The 22,550-nt window shown below is 42.5% G+C and overlaps 1 protein-coding gene across 8 annotated transcripts in view; it reads right to left on the bottom strand.

The window, feature by feature from the left end:
* ptprub (protein tyrosine phosphatase receptor type Ub) overlaps nt 1–22,550 on the bottom strand; it is a 341,711-nt gene that overhangs the window by 9,939 nt on the left and 309,222 nt on the right. For all 8 annotated transcript variants that reach the window (XM_071384254.1, XM_071384256.1, XM_071384252.1 and 5 more), the window contains 3 exons: nt 21,706–21,831; nt 20,172–20,329; nt 2,411–2,546 (listed from right to left, as the gene is read on the bottom strand). In XM_071384254.1, coding sequence (XP_071240355.1) covers nt 2,411–2,546; nt 20,172–20,329; nt 21,706–21,831 — 420 coding nt within the window. The remainder of the gene's footprint in view (nt 1–2,410; nt 2,547–20,171; nt 20,330–21,705; nt 21,832–22,550) is intronic.

Genomic DNA, 22,550 nt, shown 5'->3' with positions numbered 1-22,550 from the left:
ACAATTTCAACGATTTTACTGAGTTACAGCTCATAAGGAAATCAGTCAATTTAAATCAATTCCTGGGACCCTAATCTATGGATTTCACATGACTGGGCATAGGCCCACCCACTTGGGAGCCAGGCACAGCCAATCAGAATACGTTTTTCCCCACAAAAGGGCTTTATTACAGACAGAAATACTCCTCAGTTTCAGCAGCTGTCCGGAAGGCTGATCTCAGACGATCCCGCACGTAAAGAAGCCGGATGTGGAGGTCCTTGGCTGCCGTGGTTACACATGGTCTGCTGTTGTAAGGCGGTTGGACGTACTGCCAAATTCTCTAAAACGACGTTGGAGGCGGCTAATGGTACATATAATAACATTAAATTCTCTGGCAACAGCTCTGGTGGACGTTACTGCACTCAGCATGCCAATTGCACACTCCCTCAAAACTTAAGACATCTGTGGCATTGTGCTGTGTGACAAAACGGCACATTTTCGAGTGGCCTTTTATTGTCCCCAGCACAAGATGCACATGTGTAATGATCGTGCTGTTTAATCAGATTCTTAATATGCCACACCTTTAAGGTGGATGGATTATCTTGGCAAAAGAGAAATGCTCACTAACAGGAATGTAAACAAATTTGTGCACAACATTTTCGAGAAAAATTTAATTTATGCGTATGGTACATACACTTCACATGTTCCATTTAGATTTTTGTTCAGTATAGTTCGAATTTTGTCGACAGACTAGAATATATCGAAATAACGGGTTCAGAATATGAGGGATCAATGAAAGAATGCCTTCTGAATATATGCATATTCGTCTCCATTTCAGCACCAATTGGTAGATAAAAAAAATACTCTGATCTTGTAGATTATTTAGGTTTAGGAAAGTATTTATGAATCATAAAACCAGGTTTGGAGAGCCTTTATGCACGAAAGAAATTAAAAAGTGGTTTGATTCATTCTGAAAATCGCCACATTCAGTTCTTCAACCCATGGTAATGTTGGAAGATTAGTGTACATTAGTGTACAACGAGAATATCGTTGTCTGTATTAACCCTAGAACTGTGTGATAACAAGGCCAAGTATTGCGCCATGTGTCGGGTTCAAACGGTTACGGCTTGGTCTGCGCTCCGCTTCATAATGATTTAATTAGCCGACATGTCTTTTTGTTTTTTGTTAGTAATGATCCTCAGCAACAACCGAACGGCCGTGAAGCATTTACAGAGGAAGTAAATGAAGGCAAACAAAACAATGTAATTAAATGTAATAATATAGGCTATATCAACTGTGGGGAACTAACAGTAAATCAAATGAAATAACATTTTATTGGTTGCTGAATATGTGTGGTTTAAGGCCTAATGACAGTCGACACTGAAATTTAACATGAGACAGAGAAAGTCGGGGTAGCCTATAATTATGACATTTGAGAGTGCCCTGCAAAGTTAAAAGGCCATACGTTCAATTTAAATTCTGCATAATAGCACAGCCTTTCATAAACTTTACTCTGGGAAAGTTGATATGTTGAGATGCTTCAGTTTGCTGCCATATGACAGGTTTCACATTTGTATCCGGCGATCATAAGATAAAATAGATCTAAAATAAGTGTCATTTATTTTTTACAATCACTTTATCCAAACGGATTACTCATTTACCTAGCTCTTATCAATAGATCTTATCAAGTTGTGAATTACAGTGCATGGAGAATGGTGTTATTTATATCAGAATAGAATTAAGTAGAATATTTTTACACTTGGAACCGGTAGGTTCGCTAGACCTTATTCATGGTTTCCTCGCATGTAAATGTGGTGGAATTGTTAGGGAATTAAGTCAAGGTCATAATACAGCGTATCTGTAGACACACCTCGAGCTTATTCGAGCTCCAACTCGAGCTTATTCGAGCTCCAACTCGAGTTTATTCGAGCTCCAACTCGAGCTTATTCGAGCTCCAACTCGAGCTTATTCGAGCTCCAACTCTAGCTTATTCGAGCTCCAACTCTAGCTTATTCGAGCTCCACCTCTAGCTTATTCGAGCTCCACCTCGAGCTTATTCGAGCTCCACCTCGAGCTTATTCGAGCTCCACCTCGAGCTTATTCGAGCTCCACCTCGAGCTTATTCGAGCTCCACCTCAAACGAATAACGGGTGAATATCATGCTATTCTCATGCTTAAGTTCAAGGTCAGAATACACTGAGAGAAAAGCGCATAAAAAAAGGGAATTTTGTTCCATTTACGTCACGCTTAACCCAGGACGGAATTCCTCGCCCCCCCCCCCCACTAAATGATTGAATACAAATATAATTGATAATACTGGATATAGTAATAACACTAATACAAATCTGATTAAACAAAGGCAGACGCATTCGTAGTCATCGCTAAAATACTGCAAAACAAAATTGCAGCCGGTCAGCTCCACTGCACCTACCAGTGACTCCACCATGTTGGGTTTGGAGTTGCGGAGCGTCTTGACGGAGTAGAAGATGTCCACCATGTTCTGGTACTGGATCATCTCCAGCAGGATGGTGCTGGCACAGAATGTCCCACTGCGCCCACCGCCGCTCCTATAAGACAGGGAAGAGTTGTCAACTTAGCAATTTTGTTGCTAGATTTAGCAACTTTTCAGACTACCCTGGCAACTTTTTTTTCAAACAGCACCTAGCAACACATTTAGCTACATTTAAAAACGTATTTTGAACTTTTAGCATCTTTTGAAAAGTGACTAACGCTAAAATGCACGTATTTTCCCTCTTAAACACACAAAAACAATTTTCTCTGTCACAACACACATGCCTGGCTGCAAAAGTACGTTGTGAGTGACGTCAGCAGCAGGCGCTCAGCTCGTGCACAGGCAGCAGCAGGCCAGCAGCAATTTCGGCAAATTGCAAATCATTGTTGGCTGACGGCAGCATCAGTAGTACGGGTTCGACGAGCCAAACCCAATGAAGATAGTTGGTCATGAATGTTTGATCTTGAACAGAACTTAGAACATCAATCAACATGTCTCAATCAAAATTGTACAGCCAGAAGTACAGAAAGGAGTGGGAGTCTGTACCTGAACAAATGTCAAATCATATTTTTCGCCGAGATGGCCAGACAATTTGAGTAACGTTATTGTGTATTCTACGTAATGACGCAGCTTTACGTTATCACGCAATGACATCACAACGTCATTTAGCAACTTTTAGCAACAAATCAACCTGCCTCTAGCAACTTACCCTGAAAATTAGTTGGCGACACAGGTTGTTAGAAAAGGAGGAGTTGAAACACAACCTTCAGTGTTAGGATGTTAGGATTTTAGTATTTATTAGGATCTTCAATTAGCTGCTGCCTTACTCTTCCTGGGGTCCAAACAGGAAACAACACAACAGATAAAATACATCTACACACAATCTACAAAGCAATCTACACACAATAACCCATAATGACAAAGCGAAAACATGTTTTGTTAAAAAAAGAACAGAAATACCTTATTTACATAAGTATTCAGAAATTGAGCTCAGGTGCATTCTGTGTCCATTGATCATCCTTGAGATGTTTCTACAACTTGATTGGAGTCCACTGTCGTAAATTCAATTGATTGGACATGATTTGGAAAGGCACACTCCTGTCTATATCAGGTCCCACAGTAAAAAAACTAAACCAAGCCATTGAGCTCCGAGAGCTCCGAGACATGATTGTGTCGAGGCACAGATCTGGGGAAGGGTACCAAAACATTTCTGCAGCATTGAAGATCCTCAAGAACACAGTGGCCTCTATTATCCTTAAATGGAAGAAGTTTGGAACCACCAAACTCCCTGACCAAGAATGACAATATTACAGTAAATGAGATATGTTTAAATTAAGCTATAGTATAGAGCTAGGAAGCATGCCTGATGAACCAAACCACTAATCTTTCTGATGATACCAACAGATTATCACTTTGCTGCAAAATTGAATATGATCATTCCAGGATAACTTTTCATCAATTAAAACTCTGGAACTGACTTGTTCCATTTCATTCCCACCAAACTGGATTCTTGCAACAAAAAAATTGAACAATATTTCTTATTCTTACTAGTGAATACAATAAAGTTGGATTTTTTTTACATTTAAAGATAATTTGTTCAGAAAATGTAGCATTGAGTTGGCTATATTAATTAGTGAATCAAAATTATTGTGTGATAAAATCAAATTGGTATCGTCAGCAAAGAAAATGGGAAGTACAGTAGAAGACACAGCAGCAAGGGCATTGATATAGATTAGGAAAAACAAACCCTGTGGCACATCACAGGATATCTTCGCCTTGGTAGATGCAGAGCTGTTTTCATAAACAGACTGTTCTCTATCATAAACATAACTATATAGCCAATTATATGTACACTATATATAAAAGTATGTGAATACCCCTTCAAATTAGTGGATGTGGCTATTTCAGCCCCACCATCTGCTGACAGGTGTATAAAATCCATAGACAAACATTGGCCGTAGAATGGGCTTACTGAAGAGCTCAGTGACTTTCAACGTAGCACCATCATAGGATGCCACCTTCCAAGAAGTCAGTTCATCAAATTTCTGCCCTGCTAGAGCTGCCCCGTTCAAGTAGAAGTGTTGTTATTGTGAAGTGGAAACGTCTAGGAGCAACAACAGCTCAGCAGCAAAGTGTTAGGCCACACAAGTTCACAGAAACACATGAAAAATAAGAAGAACACGAGAAAGTAAGCATACTATCTACAGGGTCAGTCAGTTCCAGTACCATATTAACAATGTGCAGGACTACTGGAGTGATAGAGGTAGATATCTCACCTTAGGGGTAAGATGACTAGGCATCAGGATATATGATAAACAGAGTTGCATGTGCATATTATGTGTGTGTGAGCAAATGATGAAGTGAGTGTTTGTGTGTGTTTTGGAGTGTCGGTGTGCATGAGTGTGTAAGACCCTGTGAGTGTGCAGTGAAAAAATAAAATAAAAGGGTAAATTCAGATAATCCATGTAGCCATTTCGTTAGCTATTTAGTTACCTATTTAGCAGTCTAATGGCTTGGGGATAGAAGCTGTTCAGGAGTCTGTTGGTATCAGACTTGATGCACCGGTACCACTTGCCGTGCAGAAGCAGAGAGAACAGTCTCTATGGCTTGGGTGGCTGGAGTATTTAACGACTCTCTGGGCCTTCCTTTCACGCTGCCTGATATAGAGGTCCTGGATGGCAGGGAGCTTGGTCCCAGTGATGTACTGGGCTGTCCGCACCACCATCTGTAGCGCCATGCGATCGAGGGCGGTGCTATTGCCATACCAAGCAGTAATCAGCCAGTCAAGATGCTCTCAATGGTACAGCTGTATAACTTTTTGAGGATTTAACAGCCCATGTTAAACATTTTCAACCTCCTGAGGTGACTGTGAGAGTGTGTGTGGACCATTTTAAGTCACACCGAGGAACTTGAAGCTCTCGACCCGCTCCACCGCAGCTTCCCCATGCCCCCCCACGTAGTCAACGATCAACTCCTTGGTCTTACACCATCGATCACCTTTGACACCATCGATCACCATATTCTTTTGGAGAGACTGGAAACCCAAATTGGTCTACACGGACAAGTTCTGGCCTGGTTTAGATCTTACCTGTCGGAAAGATATCAGTTTGTCTCTGTGAATGGTCTGTCCTCTGACAAATCAACTGTACATTTTGGTGTTCCTCAAGGTTCCGTTTTAGGACCACTATTGTTTTCACTATATATTTTACCTCTTGGGGATGTTATTCGAAAACATAATGTTAACTTTCACTGCTATGCGGATGACACACAGCTGTACATTTCAATGAAACATGGTGAAGCCCCAAAATTGCCCTCGCTAGAAGCCTGTGTTTCAGACATAAGGAAGTGGATGGCTGACAACTTTCTACTTTTAAACTCGGACAAAACAGAGATGCTTGTTCTAGGTCCCAAGAAACAAAGAGATCTTCTGTTAAATCTGACAATTCATCTTGATGGTTGTAAAGTCGTCTCAAATAAAACTGTGAAGGACCTCGGCGTTACTCTTGACCCTGATCTCTCTTTTGACGAACACATCAAGACTGTTTCAAGGACAGCTTTTTTCCATCTACGTAACATTGCAAAAATCAGAAATTTTCTGTCCAAAAATGATGCAGAAAAATTAATCCATGCATTTGTTACTTCTAGGTTAGACTACTGCAATGCTCTACTTTCCGGCTACCCGGATAAAGCACTAAATAAACTTCAGTTAGTGCTAAATACGGCTGCTAGAATCCTGACTAGAACCAAGAAATTTGATCACATTACTCCAGTGCTAGCTTCCCTACACTGGCTTCCTGTTAAGGCAAGGGCTGATTTCAAGGTTTTACTGTTAACCTATAAAGCGTTACATGGGCTTGCTCCTACCTATCTTTCCGAGTTGGTCCTGCCGTACATACCAATACGTACGCTACGGTCACAAGACGCAGGCCTCCTAATTGTCCCTAGAATTTCTAAGCAAACAGCGGGAGGCAGGGCTTTCTCCTATAGATCTCCTTTTTTATGGCAGAGTCTGCCTACCCATGTGAGAGACGCAGACTCGGTCTCAACCTTTAAGTCTTTACTGAAGACTTATCTCTTCAGTAGGTCATATGGTTGAGTGTAGTCTGGCCCAGGAGTGTGAAGGTGAACGGAAAGGCTCTGGAGCAACGAACCGCCCTTGCTGTCTCTGCCAGGCCGGTTCCCCTCTCTCCACTGGGATTCTCTGCCTCTAACCCTGTTACAGGGGCTGAGTCACTGGCTTGCTGGTGCTCTTTCATGCCGTCCCTAGGAGGGGTGCGTCACTTGAGTGGGTTGAGTTACTGACGTGATCTTCCTGTCTGGGTTGGCGCCCCCCCTTGGTTTGTGCTGTGGTGGAGACCTTTGTGGGTTATACTCGGCCTTGTCTCCGGATTGTAATGTTGGTGGTTGAGGATTTCCCTCTAGTGGTGCGGGGGCTGTGCTTTGGCAAAGTGGGTGGGGTTATATCCTTCCTGTTTGGCACTGTCCGGGGGTTTCTTCGGATGGGGCCACAGTGTCTCCTGACCGCTCCTGTCTCAGCCTCCAGTATTTATGCTGCAGTAGTTTATGTGTCGGGGGGCTAGGGTCAGTTGGTTACCTGGAGTACTTCTCCTGTCTTATCCAGTGTCCTGTGTGAATTTAAGTATGCTCTCTCTAATTCTTTCGTTCTCTCTTTCTCTCTGAGAACCTGAGCCCTAGGACCATATGTCAGGACTACCGGGCATGATGACACCTTGCTGTCCCCAGTCCGCCTGGCCTTGCTGCTATTCCAGTTTCAACTGTTCTGCCTGCGGTTACGGAACCCCTACCTGTCCCAGACCTGCTGTTTTCAACTCTTAATGATCGGCTATGAAAAGCCAACTGAGATTTATTCCTGATTATTATTTGACCATGCTTGTCATTTATGAACATTTTGAAAATCTTGGCGCTCTCTAATTTTCTCCTTCTCTCTTTCTTTCTCTCGGAGGACCTGAGCCCTAGGACCATACGTCGGGACTACCGGCCGTGGTGACTCCTTGCTGTCCCCAGTCCGCCTGGCCTTGCTGCTATTCCAGTTTCAACTGTTCTGCCTGCGGTTATGGAACCCCTACCTGTCCCAGACCTGCTGTTTTCAACTCTTAATGATCGGCTATGAAAAGCCAACTGAGATTTATTCCTGATTATTATTTGACCATGCTTGTCATTTATGAACATTTTGAAAATCTTGGCTCTCTCTAATTTTCTCCTTCTCTCTTTCTTTCTCTCGGAGGACCTGGGCCCTAGGACCATGCGTCGGGACTGCCGCCCGTGGTGACTCCTTGCTGTCCCCAGTCCGCCTGGCCTTGCTGCTATTCCAGTTTCAGCTGTTCTGCCTGCGGTTATGGAACCGCCACCTGTCCCAGACCTGTTGTTTTTCAACTCTTGATGATCGGCTATGAAAAGCCAACTGAAAATTATTCATGATTATTATTTGACCATGCTTGTCACTTATGAACATTTTTGAACATCTTGGCATAGTTCTGTTATAATCTCCACCCGGCACAGCCAGAAGAGGACTGGCCACCCCTCATAGCCTGGTTCCTCTCTAGGTTTCTTCCTAGGTTTTGGCATTTCTAGGGAGTTTTTCCTAGCCACCGTGCTTCTACACCTGCATTACTAGCTGTTTGGGGTTTTAGGCTGGGTGTCTGTACAGCACTTCGAGATATTAGCTGATGTACGAAGGGCTATATAAAATAAAATTGAATTGAATTGAATTACTGATGAGCGAGGTTGTTGTTCCGGCACCACACTGCCAGGTCACTGTCCTCCTCCTTGTAGGCTCTCTCATCGAATCAAATAAACTTCCGGGATGCTTAAAAGGCCCTCCCCCGCCCCCCTTTAGGCAAATCTGATCACGACTCCATTTTGCTCCTCCCTTCCTATTGGCAGAACTCAAAAAGTACCCGTGCTAAGGATTTTTCAATGCTGGTCTGACCAATCGGAATCCACGCTTCAAGATTGTTTTGATCACACGGACTGAGATATGTTCCAGGTAGCTTCCGAGAATAATATTGACGCGTATACTGATACGGTGACAGAGTTTATCAGGAAGTGTATAGGAGACTGTGACTATTAAAACCTACCCAAACCAAAAACCGTGGATAGATGGAAGCATTTGCGCAAAACTAAAAGCGCGAACCATTGCATTTAACCATGGCAAGGTGACTGGGAATGTGGCCGAATAAAAAGTGTAGTTATTCCCTCCGTAAGGCAATCAAACAGACAAGTATAGAGACAAAGTGGAGTCGCAATTCAATGGCTCAGACACAAGACGTATGTGGCAGGGTCTACAGACAATCACGGACTACAAAGGGAAAACCAGCCACATCGCGGACACCGACGTCTGCTTCCGGTCTAGCTAAACACCTTCTTTACCCGCTTTGAGGACAACAGTGTTACCGACGTGGCCCGCTACCAAGGACTGTGAGCTCTCCTTCTCCGTGGCTGACGTGAGTAAGACATTTAAACGTGTTAACCCTCGCAAGGCTGCCGGCCCAGACTACATCCCTGGCCGCATCCTCAGAGCATGCGCAGACCAGCTGGCTGGTGTGTTTACAGACATATTCAATCACTCCCTATCCCAGTCTACTGTCTCCACATGCTTCAAGATGTCCACCATTGTTCCTGTACCCAAGAAAGCAAAGGTAACTGAACAAAATGACTATCGCCCTGTAGCACTCACTTCTGTCATCATGAAGTGCTTTGAGAGACTAGTCAAGGATCATATCACCTCTACCTTACCTGACACACGAAACACACTTCAATTTGCTTACCGCCCAAATAGATCCACAGACGATGCAATCACCATCACACTGCACACTGCCCTATCCCATCTAGACTAGAGGAATACCTATGTAAGATTGCTGTTCATTGACTATAGCTCAGCATTCAACACCAAAGTAACCCTCAAGCTCATCATTAAGCTTGAGGCCCTGGGTCTGAACCCCGCCCTGTGCAGCTGAGTCCTGGACTTGCTGACGGGCCACCCCTAGGTGATGAAGGTAGGAAAAAACACCTCCACTCCATTGATACTCAACACTGGGGCCCCACAAGGATGTGTGCTCAGCCCCCTCCTATACTCCCTGTTCACCCATGACTGCGTGGCCTCGCACGCCTCCAACTCAATCATCAAGTTTGCAGACAACACAACAGTAGTAGGCCTGATTACCAACAATGAGGAGACAGCCTACAGGGAGGAGGTGAGAGCCCTGGAAGTGTGGTTGCAGGAAATCCACATTGATGCGACCGTAGTGGAGAAGGTGGAAAGCTTCAAGTTCCTCGGCGTACATATCACTGACAAACTGAAATGGCCCATCCACACAGACAGTGTGGTGAAGAAGGCGCAACAGTGCCTCTTCAACATCAGGAGGCTGAAGAAATTTGGCATGGCACCTAAAACCCTCACAAGCTTCTACAGATGCACAATTGAGCGTATCCTGTCAGGCTGTATCACTGCATGGTACGGCAGCTGCACCGCCCGCAACCCTCCCCAGAGGGTGGTGCGGTCTGCTCTACAGCACCCGATGTCACAGGAAGACCAAAAAGTTAATCAAGAAAAACAACCACCCGAGCCACTGCCTGTTCACCACGCTATCATCCAGAAGGCGAGGTCAGTACAGGTGCATCAAAGCTGGGACCGAGAGACTGAAAAACAGCTTCTACCTCAAGGACATCAAACTGTTAAAATCTGTTAAATAGCCATCACTAGCACATTAGAGGCTACGGCCCTATATACATATATTTGGAATCACTGGCCACTTTAATAATGGAACACTGGTCACTTTAATAATGTTTAGATATTTTGCATTACTCATCTCATATGTATATACTGTATTATATCCTATTCTACTGTACATAAGTCTATGCGCTCTGACATTGCTCGACCAATATTTATATATTCTTAACCTCTCTAGGGTACGTGAGACGGTAGCGTCCCACCTCTTCAACAGCCAGTGAAACTGCAGGGCGCAAATTCAAAACAACAGAAATCCCATAATTAAAATTCCTCAAACATACATGTATTTTACACCATTTTAAAGATACACTTGTTGTAAATCCAGCCACAGTGTCCAATTTCAAAAAGGCTTTACGACGAAAGCAAACCAAACGATTATGTTAGGTGAGTGCCTATTCACAGAATAACACAGCCATTTTTCCAGCCAAAGAGAGGATTCACAAAAAGCTGAAATATAGATCAAATGAATCACTAAACTTTGATGATATCTTTTATATGATATGATTTATATCCAAAAATATGCGTTTACATTGGCGCGTTATGTTCAGAAGTTCCAAAACATCCTGTGATTTTGCAGAGAGCCACATCCATTTACAGAAATGCACATTCTAAATGTTGATGAAAGTACAAGTGTTTTGCATGGAATTTTAGATGCACTTCTCTTTAATGCAACCGCTGTGTCAGATTTCAAAAAAGCTTTACGGAAAAAGCAAACCATGCAATAATCTGAGGTCGGCGCTCAGAGCCCAATCAAGACACAAATATATCCGCCATATTGTGCAGTCAACAGAAGTCAGAAATAACATTATAAACATTCACTTACCTTTGATTATCTTCATCAGAATGCACACCCAGGAATCCCAGTTCCACAATAAATGTTTGTTTTGTTCGATAATGTCCATCATTTATGTCCAAATTCCTCCTCGTTGTTCTAGCGTTCAGTACACTTTCCAAACTCACGACTCGCGGGCAAGTCCAGCGGAAAGTACGGACGAAAAGCTAAAAAAGTTATATTACAGTCCGTAAAAACATGACAAACGAAGTATTGAATCAATCTTTAGGATGTTTTTAACATAATTCTTCAATAATGTTCCAACCGGAGAATTCCTTTGTCTTCAGAAGTGCGATGGAACAGAGCTCGCTCTCACATGAACGTGCATGGTCAGCGCATGTTCAGGTCATGGTAGACCTTACTCAATCCCCTCTCATTCAGCCCCACTTCACAGTAGAAGCATCAGACAAGGTTCTAAAGACTGTTGACATCTAGTGGAAGCCTTAGGAAGTGCAACATTACCAATATCCCACTGTATCTTCAATAGGAGCTGAGTTGAAAATCGACCAACCTCAGATTTCTCACTTCCTGGTTGGATTTTTTTCTCAGGTTTTGCCTGCCATATGAGTTCTGTTATACTCACAGACATCATTCAAACTCATTCAAATGACATTCATTCAAACTGAGTGTTTTCTATCCAAATCTACGAATAATATGCATATTCTAGCTTTTATGGCTTTGTAGCAGGCCGTTTACTCTGGGCATGCTTTTCATCCAGACGTGAAAATACTGCCCCCTACCCCAAAGAAGTTAACTCCATTCCTTTACTTTAGATGTGTATTGTTGTGAAATTGTTAGATATTACTGTTAGATATTACTGCACTGTTACAGCTAGAAACACAAGCATTTCGCTACACCCGCAATAACATCTGCTAAACACGTATATGTGACAAATAAAGATTGATTTGATTAGATTCAGTATCGTTCACACCCTCTTAAGCTTTAGCCCCACCAATCTCTTTAAGGGTTGATACGAGCGTTCTGCCCTAACAGCAGAAGTCAAGCACCCAAGCTAATGTTTGCTAGCTTGCTAGCTACAGTGGTTGCTCAACTAAAAGTTTTGCGATTATGCTGCGGGACTTAGAGGAAATGTGTGGTGTAGTACGGTACCCTGCGTCACTACTTCATTGCTCCAGACCAGCGCAAGGGGGAGTTAGAAAACCGATAATGCTTTTGGGTCCCAAGACGCTGCTGTGTCTGACAACGAATGGGCGACAGAAACCAAACAGAAACTGATAATTGTGTATTACTTACTAAACTGTTGTTACAGTAAGGTTTTTATTCCAAGAGAAACTTAGACTACAATTAGGATGTGGAAATGTTAGGATTATTTTGCTCTTACTGTAGCACTGTAGCCTACTCCCGACCGTGAGACCCATGAGGCGACGGTAGGGTTTTGGTTTCTCTCCCTCTAAAAAGATAAATAAATAATTCTAAATAACAAACTGGCTTTATTTACAAATTAGTAACAATGTCTCACCCCATGTTCAAGAATGGCCTTTTTCTCGCTCACTTTACGTTATTTGAAAACTAAATCTCCAAAATATGGTAATTTTTTTAAACAAAGCAATTATTATTATTAATAATTTATTTTGAATTATTATCACAGAACAGATTTGTCCCAACAAAAATAGCCCCTTAGATATTCATTTCGAATTCTCCAATCCTCTAAATCAAATCATTGGCTGAGTCACATCATTGAGAAGAAAAAAAATCCGATATACTGTAGGCCTACCATAGTCGACATGAGTCTCACTAGTGTTGAGTAATGTGCTGTTAAAAGTGGTGTAGGTCTTATTTGTTTAAAAAGTAAATTGAAGTTAGAAGCAATAGGATCTGAAGCAATAGCCTACCCGCTGTGGTCAACTACTTCAGCACCGTTTCGCACTGCTCTGAGACAAGCATGGGGACTGGTCTTGATAAATCAATGAGATTTATATTTTGACTGAATCTCCGTTTGGGTATTGGTTAGACTACAATTAGGGTATGGAAATGTTATGCTCTTAGTACTGTAGCCTACTCCCGACCGTCCCGTTGTACAGCGCTATATTTTTCATTACATCCTAACAGAAACCCCGAGGGTTTCGTTTTTCTTGGATTAGAAACACCATAATATTATTCAAATTAATTAAGCTAAATTCCTTAAAATCAATCCCATATACTATGTTCTTACAAAAAAGGTTTTCAATTCTCTAGTACAGCCAATATTGAAGGCTATCAAATGCTTCTCCAAGATGCCCTCTGGTGGTTAAACTAGCACTAATGGTAACAATGGCTGACAATTAAATAATGTGCCATAGAATTCTGCAGCAGACCGCAAGGTGTGCAACTTGCAACTTTTAAAGGAAGAAGGGGTGGCAGGTGTTAGTGGTTAGAGTGTTGGGCCAGAATCCCCGAGCTAACAAGGTCTGTCGTTCTGCTTCTGAACAAGGCAGTTAACCCACTGTTCCCTGATAGGCCTTCATTGTAAATAAGAATTTGTTCTTAACTGACTTGCCTAGTTAAATAAAGGTTACACAAACACTGTACTTCCAGACACAAATGGGAGAACAGCTCACTCTGACCATTTTACTCACCCTAGCAGAGCTGGTTAAAATGTTTTTTTGTTATCCAGAGGGTTGGTGACTGCAACTGTGCTGCTGGTAACAATTTACGCTTTTTTGCCAACGTTTACTGACACCAGCCATATTCAACGGGTGTTGAGCGTTTGTAAATTTGTCAGTTATTCTGCGCTCTGGCACACTCAGACGAGAGTGCTCTGAAATCGGAGTAGATAGCTGGTAAATTCCCTCTGGCTATGTCAAACAACAGTTGTCGCAGTGATATCATTAACATTCTATTGAAATGGATACTTGCACAGTGGAGTCTTTTGTTAAGACATGTAGCTAGCTAGCTAATCACTGAACCATAATCCCAACTCATGACCTTACTACTGTATGAATCTGCAGGTAGCTAACCAACCAGGTTCAACGTTAGTTATAGCCTAATGTTAGCTAGCTATCAAAGCAAATGACTCTGAGATACGAATTATATTACTACACAGATCATAAATGCAACGTTTGCTAGCAAGCCAGCCAGCTAACGTTAGCTAGCTAGCTAACAGTACGCTTTAACTTGAAATGAAAATGACTATCTGACCAAATTAGAAAAGTGTAATATCTGAAAATGTAGCTCGCTAAACTATCTGGATGAACGCTTCTCCCTCTCTGTCACGGATGCCATGGTTGCCCTTAGTTTGATGCAATGTGGAGACAGGTGTTCTCTCTATCTCCTTAGCTATCATACTCTAATTATTCTGATTTCAAAATATGGGCCTCCAGAAAGTGGAGAGCAACACTTCTGCAGATCTAATATGATATATATATATAAAAAGCTGCGTTAGACAGGATTACCTACACATACTAACCAGCTCAAATAGACAGAAGTGTGTTACATGGCAGACCAATCCGAACTTCTCTCGGCATGTGCAGCCCACTCATTATCTCAGCCAAACATGGCTAGCGGGAAGGTTGCCTGCTTTTTCTGTGGCTAAATCAACTAGGCTCGTAATTTAACAATTTTATTCATATTTACAGATTGCATACAAGTTTCTTATTAAGCCACATGAAAGTTCACATGTTCCAGAAGGCATTTCTGCCTAAAAACATTTTGATAAAAATAAAAAGTTTACGTTCAAATGGCTCTTCTGTGAAGTAGTGACCCGCAACATACGCCTAGTTTCCTGAAACTAGTCACACATTTGTTCTTATACTTTTTGTAATTTGCAGAATTCAGGGGAGAAGGATTTATGAGAAACTTTATTTTATTAAAAGAGATTTTTTTAGACCAGTTGTGAAACAAGAGTTCTAGAACCATTCTGCTTCTCTCTTACGGAATCTGAGCAGTTTCACCACTATAGATCCGGGCCATCCATCGGGGAAGAAACTGCCATTCCTATGCATCCTCTCCATCTCGATGAGTTTAGGGTCCAGTTTGAGTTGATCTGCCATGGGTTTCTTGGCCTTGACTTCTGTGTCATGCCAAGTTTCAGTCTTTACGTCCTCAATTCTATCGATTTAAAATGTTATTGCACCTCAATTGGTGTTCTCCTTTGGAAGAAAGCTTGTCAGGTGTTTTTTGAAAAATTGCAAAATCCTCAGACATGGTTTTGAATGAGGTCTGGCTGGTGACATTTGTGCCCTTTCGCTCCTCCACCTCCGACTGCGTAAATTCCAAACTGTTTTTAAATTCCATTACATGCTAGAACAGATCATCAACCCTTTTGCTGGTAGAATCGACAAAAGAGTTGCAGGAAGGACTCAAAGTTATTGTCCAGCAGATCTATTAGATCTTTATAGAACAATTTCTGCTTGAGACATATTCCTCTTCCGCATTGAGATTTGCTGAGTTTTTCTATCTAGAATTAGCCATGCTACAAGCTTGTTGTGAGCTAAAAGGAGTTTGCAAACACAACCCACATCCCGAAAACAAGCTCCGCCAGTGAAATGGCAAACACACACAAGCAACACACATGCACCAGTACGATAAACAGAGAGAAAGCGGACAACTTCCTCACTGTATGGATCCTGGCTGCACTTTACTAAATGAGCGGGAGATTACCAACTCGCACGTTAGTGCTGCGGATACAAGCAGTATGCAGAGCATTAAGCCAAAACACAGGTCAAAAATGCTTGCAAGAGACAATGGTAGGAGCATTTGCTTACCCACGGAACGAGCAGCGTGAACGATGTCAGAGTCCTTCCGGGTGCCAACCTGGTTGATACTATTATGAATGAGCCATTAGCCTCAATGAAGGATGGAGCGGAGTTAGCTTAGTTTAAAAGCCTAAAATTTAATTTAACCTCTACCACTTCTCTCTCCCGGATCCGGGATCCTCCTCATCAAAAAAGCTGACTAGCATAGCCTAGCCTAACGGGACAGGGATATCATATAATATAATTTTCATGAAATCACAAGTCCAATACAGCAAATGAAAGATAAACAGCTTGTGAATCCAGCCATCATTTCCGATTTTTAAAATGTTTTACAGCGAAAACACAATATGTATTTCTATTAGCTAACCACAATAGCCAAACACACAACAGCATATTTTCACCATGTTTCTACCGCATAGGTAGCTTTCACAAAACCGACAAAATAGAGATAAAATTAGTCACTAACCAAGAAACAACTTCATCAGATGACAGTCTTATAACATGTTATACAATACATTTATGTTTTGTTCGAAAATTTGCATATTTGAGGTATAAATCATAGTTTTACATTGCAGCTACCATCAAAAATATCACCAAAGCAGCCAGAATAATTACAGAGAGCAACGTGAAATAACTAAATACTCATCATAAAACATTTATGAAAAATACATGGTGTACAGCAAATGAAAGATAAACATCTTGTGAATCCAGTCAATATTTCCGATTTTTTAAGTGTTTTACAGCGAAAACACAATATAGAATTATATTAGCTTACCACAATAGCCAAACACACAAACGCATTTATTCACCGCAAAAGGTAGCTTTCGCAAAAACCAGCAAAAGATATAAAATTAATCACTAACCTTGAACAAATTCATCAGATGACAGTCTTATAACATCATGTTATACAATACAATTATGTTTTGTTCGAAAATGTGCATATTTAGAGATACAAATCCTGATTATACATTGTGAATACGTAGCATCGATTCCCCAGAATGTCCGGAGATATTTTGGACACTCACCTAATCTGACCAAAGAACTCATCATAAACTTTACATTAAAATACTTGTTGTATGGCAAATGAAAGATACACTGGTTCTTAATGCAACCGCTGTGTTAGATTTAAAAAAAATAACTTTACCATAACATACAGCTTGCGTTATTGCGAGACAGCGCTCACCAAAACGGCGGAGAATAGGACTCAACATTTTACACAGAAATACGAAATAACATCATAAATGTGTTCTTACATTTGTTGAGCTTCCATCAGAATGTTGTACAAAGAGTCCTTGGTCCAGAATAAATCGTTGTTTGGTTTTAGAATGTCCATTTCTTCTGTCGAATTAGCAACCTTAGCTAGCTAGCCATGTGGCGCGAACATGCCCATCAACTCTTGGCGCAAAGAACGGAAAATTCCAAAAGTCCCAATAAACGTTGAATAAACTGATAAAACTCTGTTGAAAAAACCTACTTTATGATGTTATTATCACATGTATCAAATAAAATCAGAGCCGGAGATGTTCGCCGTGTATACGTAACGCTTTTCAGAAGCCAATGTCGAGGTCCGCGGCGCGCCTTGGTAGACAAAGAAAATTCCTGACCTGCCACTCCAAAAGCTCTTGTTCGGCCTCAGATCAAGCTAGACACCCCATTCCACCTTCCACTGCCTGATGACATCTAGTGGAAGGCGTATGAAGTGCATGCATATCGATAAATATAAGGCAATTGAATAGGCAGGCCCTGAAACAGAGCCTCGTTTTCAGATTTTTCACTTCCTGCGTGGAAGTTTGCTGCAAAATGAGTTCTGTTTTACTCACAGACATAATTCAAACTGTTTTAGAAACTTCTGAGTGTTTTCTATCCAATAGTAATAATAATATGCATATTGTATGATCTAGAAAAGAGTACGAGGCCGTTTCATTTGGGCACGATTTTTTCCAAAGTGAAAACAGCGCCCCGCTATTGACAAGAAGTTTTAAGATACTACAGAGCTTTTGTCTATCATTCTTCATATAATATATATTGGTTCCAGAGTTTAGTTTCTTCTTCTTTTCGTTAAGTTTAGTTACGCGAGTTCTCAATTTACTCTGTGTTTGCCAATCTGCTGTGTTGCCAGACTTATTTGCCATTCCCTTTAGCCTCATTCCTCTGAGCCATACAGTGTTTCAATGAATCATCTATCCATGGCGATTTGGCATTTTTAACAGTCAGTTTCATTATGGTTGCATGCTTGTCAGTAACCGGAAGAAGCAATTTTGTGCAGCGTCAGGATGTTCCTCATTACACACATCAGACCAACAAATATTTTTCACATCTTTCAACATAGGAATCATTGCAAAACCTCTTGTATGATGACTTATACACTTTTTTTAGGTCCAGTCTTTGAAACTTTGTTTTTCCCTAGATATGGATATATTATGATCACTACATCGGATGGGTTTGGATACTGCTTAAGAGCAGATGTCTGCAGCATTAGTAAAGATGTGGTCAATACAAGTGGATGATTTCGTTTCTGTTCCGTTTGTAAATACCCTGGTAGGTTGACTGATAACCTGAACCAGTTTGCAGACACTGGTTACAGTTTGCAGCTTTTTCTTGAGTTTGATGAGAGCCAGTCAATATTTAAATCACCCAGAAAATATACCTCTCTGTTGATATCACATACATTATCAAGCATTTCACACATATTATCCAGATACCGACTGTTAGCACTTGGTGGTCTATAGCAACTCCCCACTAGAATAGGCTTTAGGTGAGGCAGGTGAACCTGTAGCCATATCACTTCAACAGCATTTGACACAAGATCCTCTAAGCATTACAGGAATATGACTGAATATAAACAGCAACACCTCCTCCGTTGGCATTCCTGACTCTTCTGTAGATGTTATAACCATATATTGCTACAACTGAATCATAAAAATAAATTATCTAAGTGAGTTTCAGAGATAGCCAGTATATGAACGCTTTCGGTTGCTAGCAAGTTATCAAATTCATGAACCTGGTTTCTTAGGCTACATATGTTCATGTAGTCTATTTGTAGCATTTTTTTCTGGGATTCTTGATTGTTTTTAATTGCTTTACTGGGAGACTTAGAGGTAGACATGACAGTGATATTTACATTTGAGCAGGGCAAAGCGTCTCAGCGCTAACAGTATAACTTAGGTTCATAGGCACATGCTTACTGCTGAGAATAGCAGTTGTTTTGACAGAGGCATTTAGAGGAACATAATTTAGGTTACTTGCATTATGAATGTGAACACCTCTGGGAAAATGTACATTTGCAGCAGCACAACAACAGCTCAGCAACAAAATGGTAGGGGTTATCTGAGCAGGGCTTAGGTCCCTGATAAGTCGTTGATTCAACGCGGCCTTGAAATGCGAGGACAGGGTCCAGTAAGCTTGTTGTGTGTGGCATTTTTGTGGCGCTAGACGGTCTGGGTTATCATCACAAGCAAAAGGAGGATTAATACACAAAGGAGGCGAGGCCACATTCTCATTCCTGACATGCACCCTGGGAAGGCAGGCGCCCAGTCGCCGCGGCAGCCAATACGAGCAATATTAAAGTAATCAATCGGCGTCAGCAGTTTGGCAGCCTTGAATTTACTATCGTGAGAGCCGGCACATTCTGTATTAAGCCATAATTGATTTCATCGCCATAATCTCTTTCCCGGTTGCCGTGGGTAATGCTGTGTGACAGCACTGAGTGATGTGTTTTCGGACTGTGGTGGTGGAGGCGCACGTGTCGTGGTTCAGCAATGTGCACAAGGCTCCATTTTCAGTCAGGTCCTGAGCGGAGTTCTTATGAGAGGAGGAGAGCACAGTGCAATGCAGCCAAGAAGCCATGTGGCATCATGCTTACTGCTCAAACCACCTCTTACACTGATTGGTGCATGTCCTGAGGGTTGGTCTGTAGTTGTGGATTGGGCAGGGTCGTTCCTGAAGGCTGGTACCTTTGAGCATTATGAACTGGTGTTTTTCCAGAGGTAACGCCTACTTCATTGTCTGTGATTGGGTGTTAGCTATGTTGACGGCTGGTGTTTGATTAGGTGAAGGCCAAGCTGACCTCCAGCCTGTGATGAACTAAGCTTGGAGTACCGCTGTTGTGTGTGTATGTTTGTGTATTTTTTTACCTTTATTTAACTAGGCAAGTCAGTTAAGAACAAATTCTTATTTACAACGGTGGTCTACCGGGGAACTGTCTTGCTCAGGGGCAGAAAAACAGATTTTTACCTGGGATTCGATCCAGCAAACTTTCGGTTACTAGTCCAGCGCTCTAATCACTAGGCTACTTGTCGCTAGGCTACCTGTCTATGTCTGTGTGTGTGCTTGTGTGTCAGTGTTTGCGTTCGTGCATGTGAGCACTTGTGTGTGTGTGTGTGTCAGATTGTCAGGAAAACTCACAGGCAGTGGACAACAGTGCGGCCATCTCCACACTCCCTCTGCCACTTGTGCACATGACCCAGCAGGCCGAGGAAGGCCTTCTTGGAGTCGGGCACGTCGCGGTAGGCTGACCAGCGCAGGAACTGGAACTGACACACCACCAGCTGGCCCTCCTGGAGCTAAGGACAGAAAGAAAACATGAAGCTCATGAGACCTGAATGTGTGTGTGTGTGTGTGTGTGTGTGTGTGTGTGTGTGTGTGTGTGTGTGTGTGTGTGTGTGTGTGTGTGTGTGTGTGTGTGTGTGTGTGTGTGTGTGTGTGTGTGTGTGTGTGTGTGTGTGTGTGTGTGTGTGTGTGTGTGTGTGTGTGCATGAGTTCCTGCCTGCGTGTTGCTAGCTCATGTGTGTCGATAAGTGTGTGTGAGATTTATAGTCTGCTGGTGAGACTGAGACCTGGGATGGGAAAGGGAGATGCCCCTGTGTGCTCAGAGCTAAAGCCCATACTAGCATCTGCATTAATATCACTCTGCTGCTGCAGGGGCACACGTGACAGATATAACAGCCTCCAGCCCTACACGTAAGGAGCTAGGGATGCACCGTATGTCATGCAGATTGGACTAACACAAACAAATAGGATGCAAGGAGAAGTTACAATCATGGAAGTGGGATTTTCAGATGCTCTACGGACCTATTTCTCTCTCACACACACACACACACACACACACACACACGCAGACAAGCATTGTTCCGCGTTGTGTGAGGTGCTGTTTGACAGTGCAGTGTGGAGGAGAGAGGTAGTGTAGGTGAGGAGGGATGACAGGAGGGGTAGATTGGGGAAAAGAGGATGCCACTCTGAGGGTGGTTATGGGCACCTCCTGTCACACAGCCTGCAAGCAGGGACAGGCCTCGCATGGAAGTGCCAATCTGGTTGACAGTGATGCAACACACCTACTCATTTACACACCCACACACAGTATTGTACACACACTTTGTTCTTTCTACCGTTCTGACAGACAGACAGAAAGAGATAATTAAGACACACACGAAGGCAAGTACGCATACGCACAAGCAAGCACATGCACACCGAACAAAGTCTCTATTATTCTTCACAGAGGTAGGGAGGGAACATCTTCCTTTTCTTCCTGCCGGCATACTAAGGGGGACTTTGACAACACCAGTACCCCCTGTACTTTGACAACAGAGCTGTAATCTTCTTCAGTTGGGATTGACATGTAGCCTATTTCATGAGTTCTGCCTGATTCTCTACATCAGGTATTTGTATTTAAATGTGTGACATGCTTTATGAACAAATAAAAAGGGGGAGAAAATATGCATTTGAGCCTATTACAATATCACACATTGTGGATGTGACATGCATTACGGTCAAAGTGCCCCTTAGTATCCCGGCAGGAAGAAAAGGAAGATGCCCATCAATGTAATGACAAGCAGGAAATTGAAAAAGGAAGACGGTTGTTTTATAATGTTGAAAGCATCTCCTCTGTGTGTGTGCGTGTGTGTGTGCATGCAGGTGTGTATAAATGCTCTTAGTGACTCACTCTTGTTACGTTTTTGACACGGAATAGACGAGTGATGACGTCGTCGTCAGCGGACGTGGACAGGAACTCAACCTCCATTGGCCCATACTGCTGTAGACCAGGCTCTGGCCAGTACTGGACACAGGGCTAGAGAGAGAGAGAGAGAGAGAGAGGTGAAACAGAGAGACAGAGACAGGGTAGAGTGAAAAAAGGAGGAGGAGAAAATAGTTCATTTGGCATCTTTGGGACCTATAGATCACTGTCAAGATTCCAAAAGGGAAATACCAGTCCAATTAATTCACCCCCAAAACCACCCTGTTACGACTCCAAAAGCGTTCCAACAGCATGTGATTGGAACTGGTAACAAAAGCAGACCTTTCTGAGAGGAAGGGCTCTCACATAAGGATGAAACAGAGTGAGTGCGGAGAGAGAGAGAAAGAGAGAGAGAGTGAGAGAGAGAGTGAGTGCGGAGAGAGAGAGAGAGAGAGAGAGAGAGAGAGAGAGAGTGAGTATGGGGAGAGAGAGAGAGAGAGAGGTGGGCCGGTATTAAGGAGATGAGACAGGAGCAGAGGGGGATGGGGTAATGCCCTGTGAAGAGTGTCTTGTAATTCATTAAGAGACAGTCAGGCAGACACTGTGAGATACCTACAAAGAGAAACCTTGAGTTATAGCTTAGGGGAAGGACTAAAAGTGATATAGCTGATTCTCTAGAGATCGAAATGAAGCGAGGAGTGTTACTGACGCCACAATATCAATGTGGTCAGACATCAAAGAGGCACAATGCGGTGTGAAAAAACAAATCCAAACGCACACACACTCATACAACTACATGATGGCAGAGCAGCAGCAGTCTTCTGCTATCAGAA

This window comes from Salvelinus alpinus, chromosome 35, assembly GCF_045679555.1.
Source record: "Salvelinus alpinus chromosome 35, SLU_Salpinus.1, whole genome shotgun sequence".
NCBI lineage: Eukaryota > Metazoa > Chordata > Actinopteri > Salmoniformes > Salmonidae > Salvelinus > Salvelinus alpinus.
The sequence above is the reverse complement of the archived record's forward strand: the minus strand, read 5'-3'. Positions and strand labels throughout refer to the sequence as shown.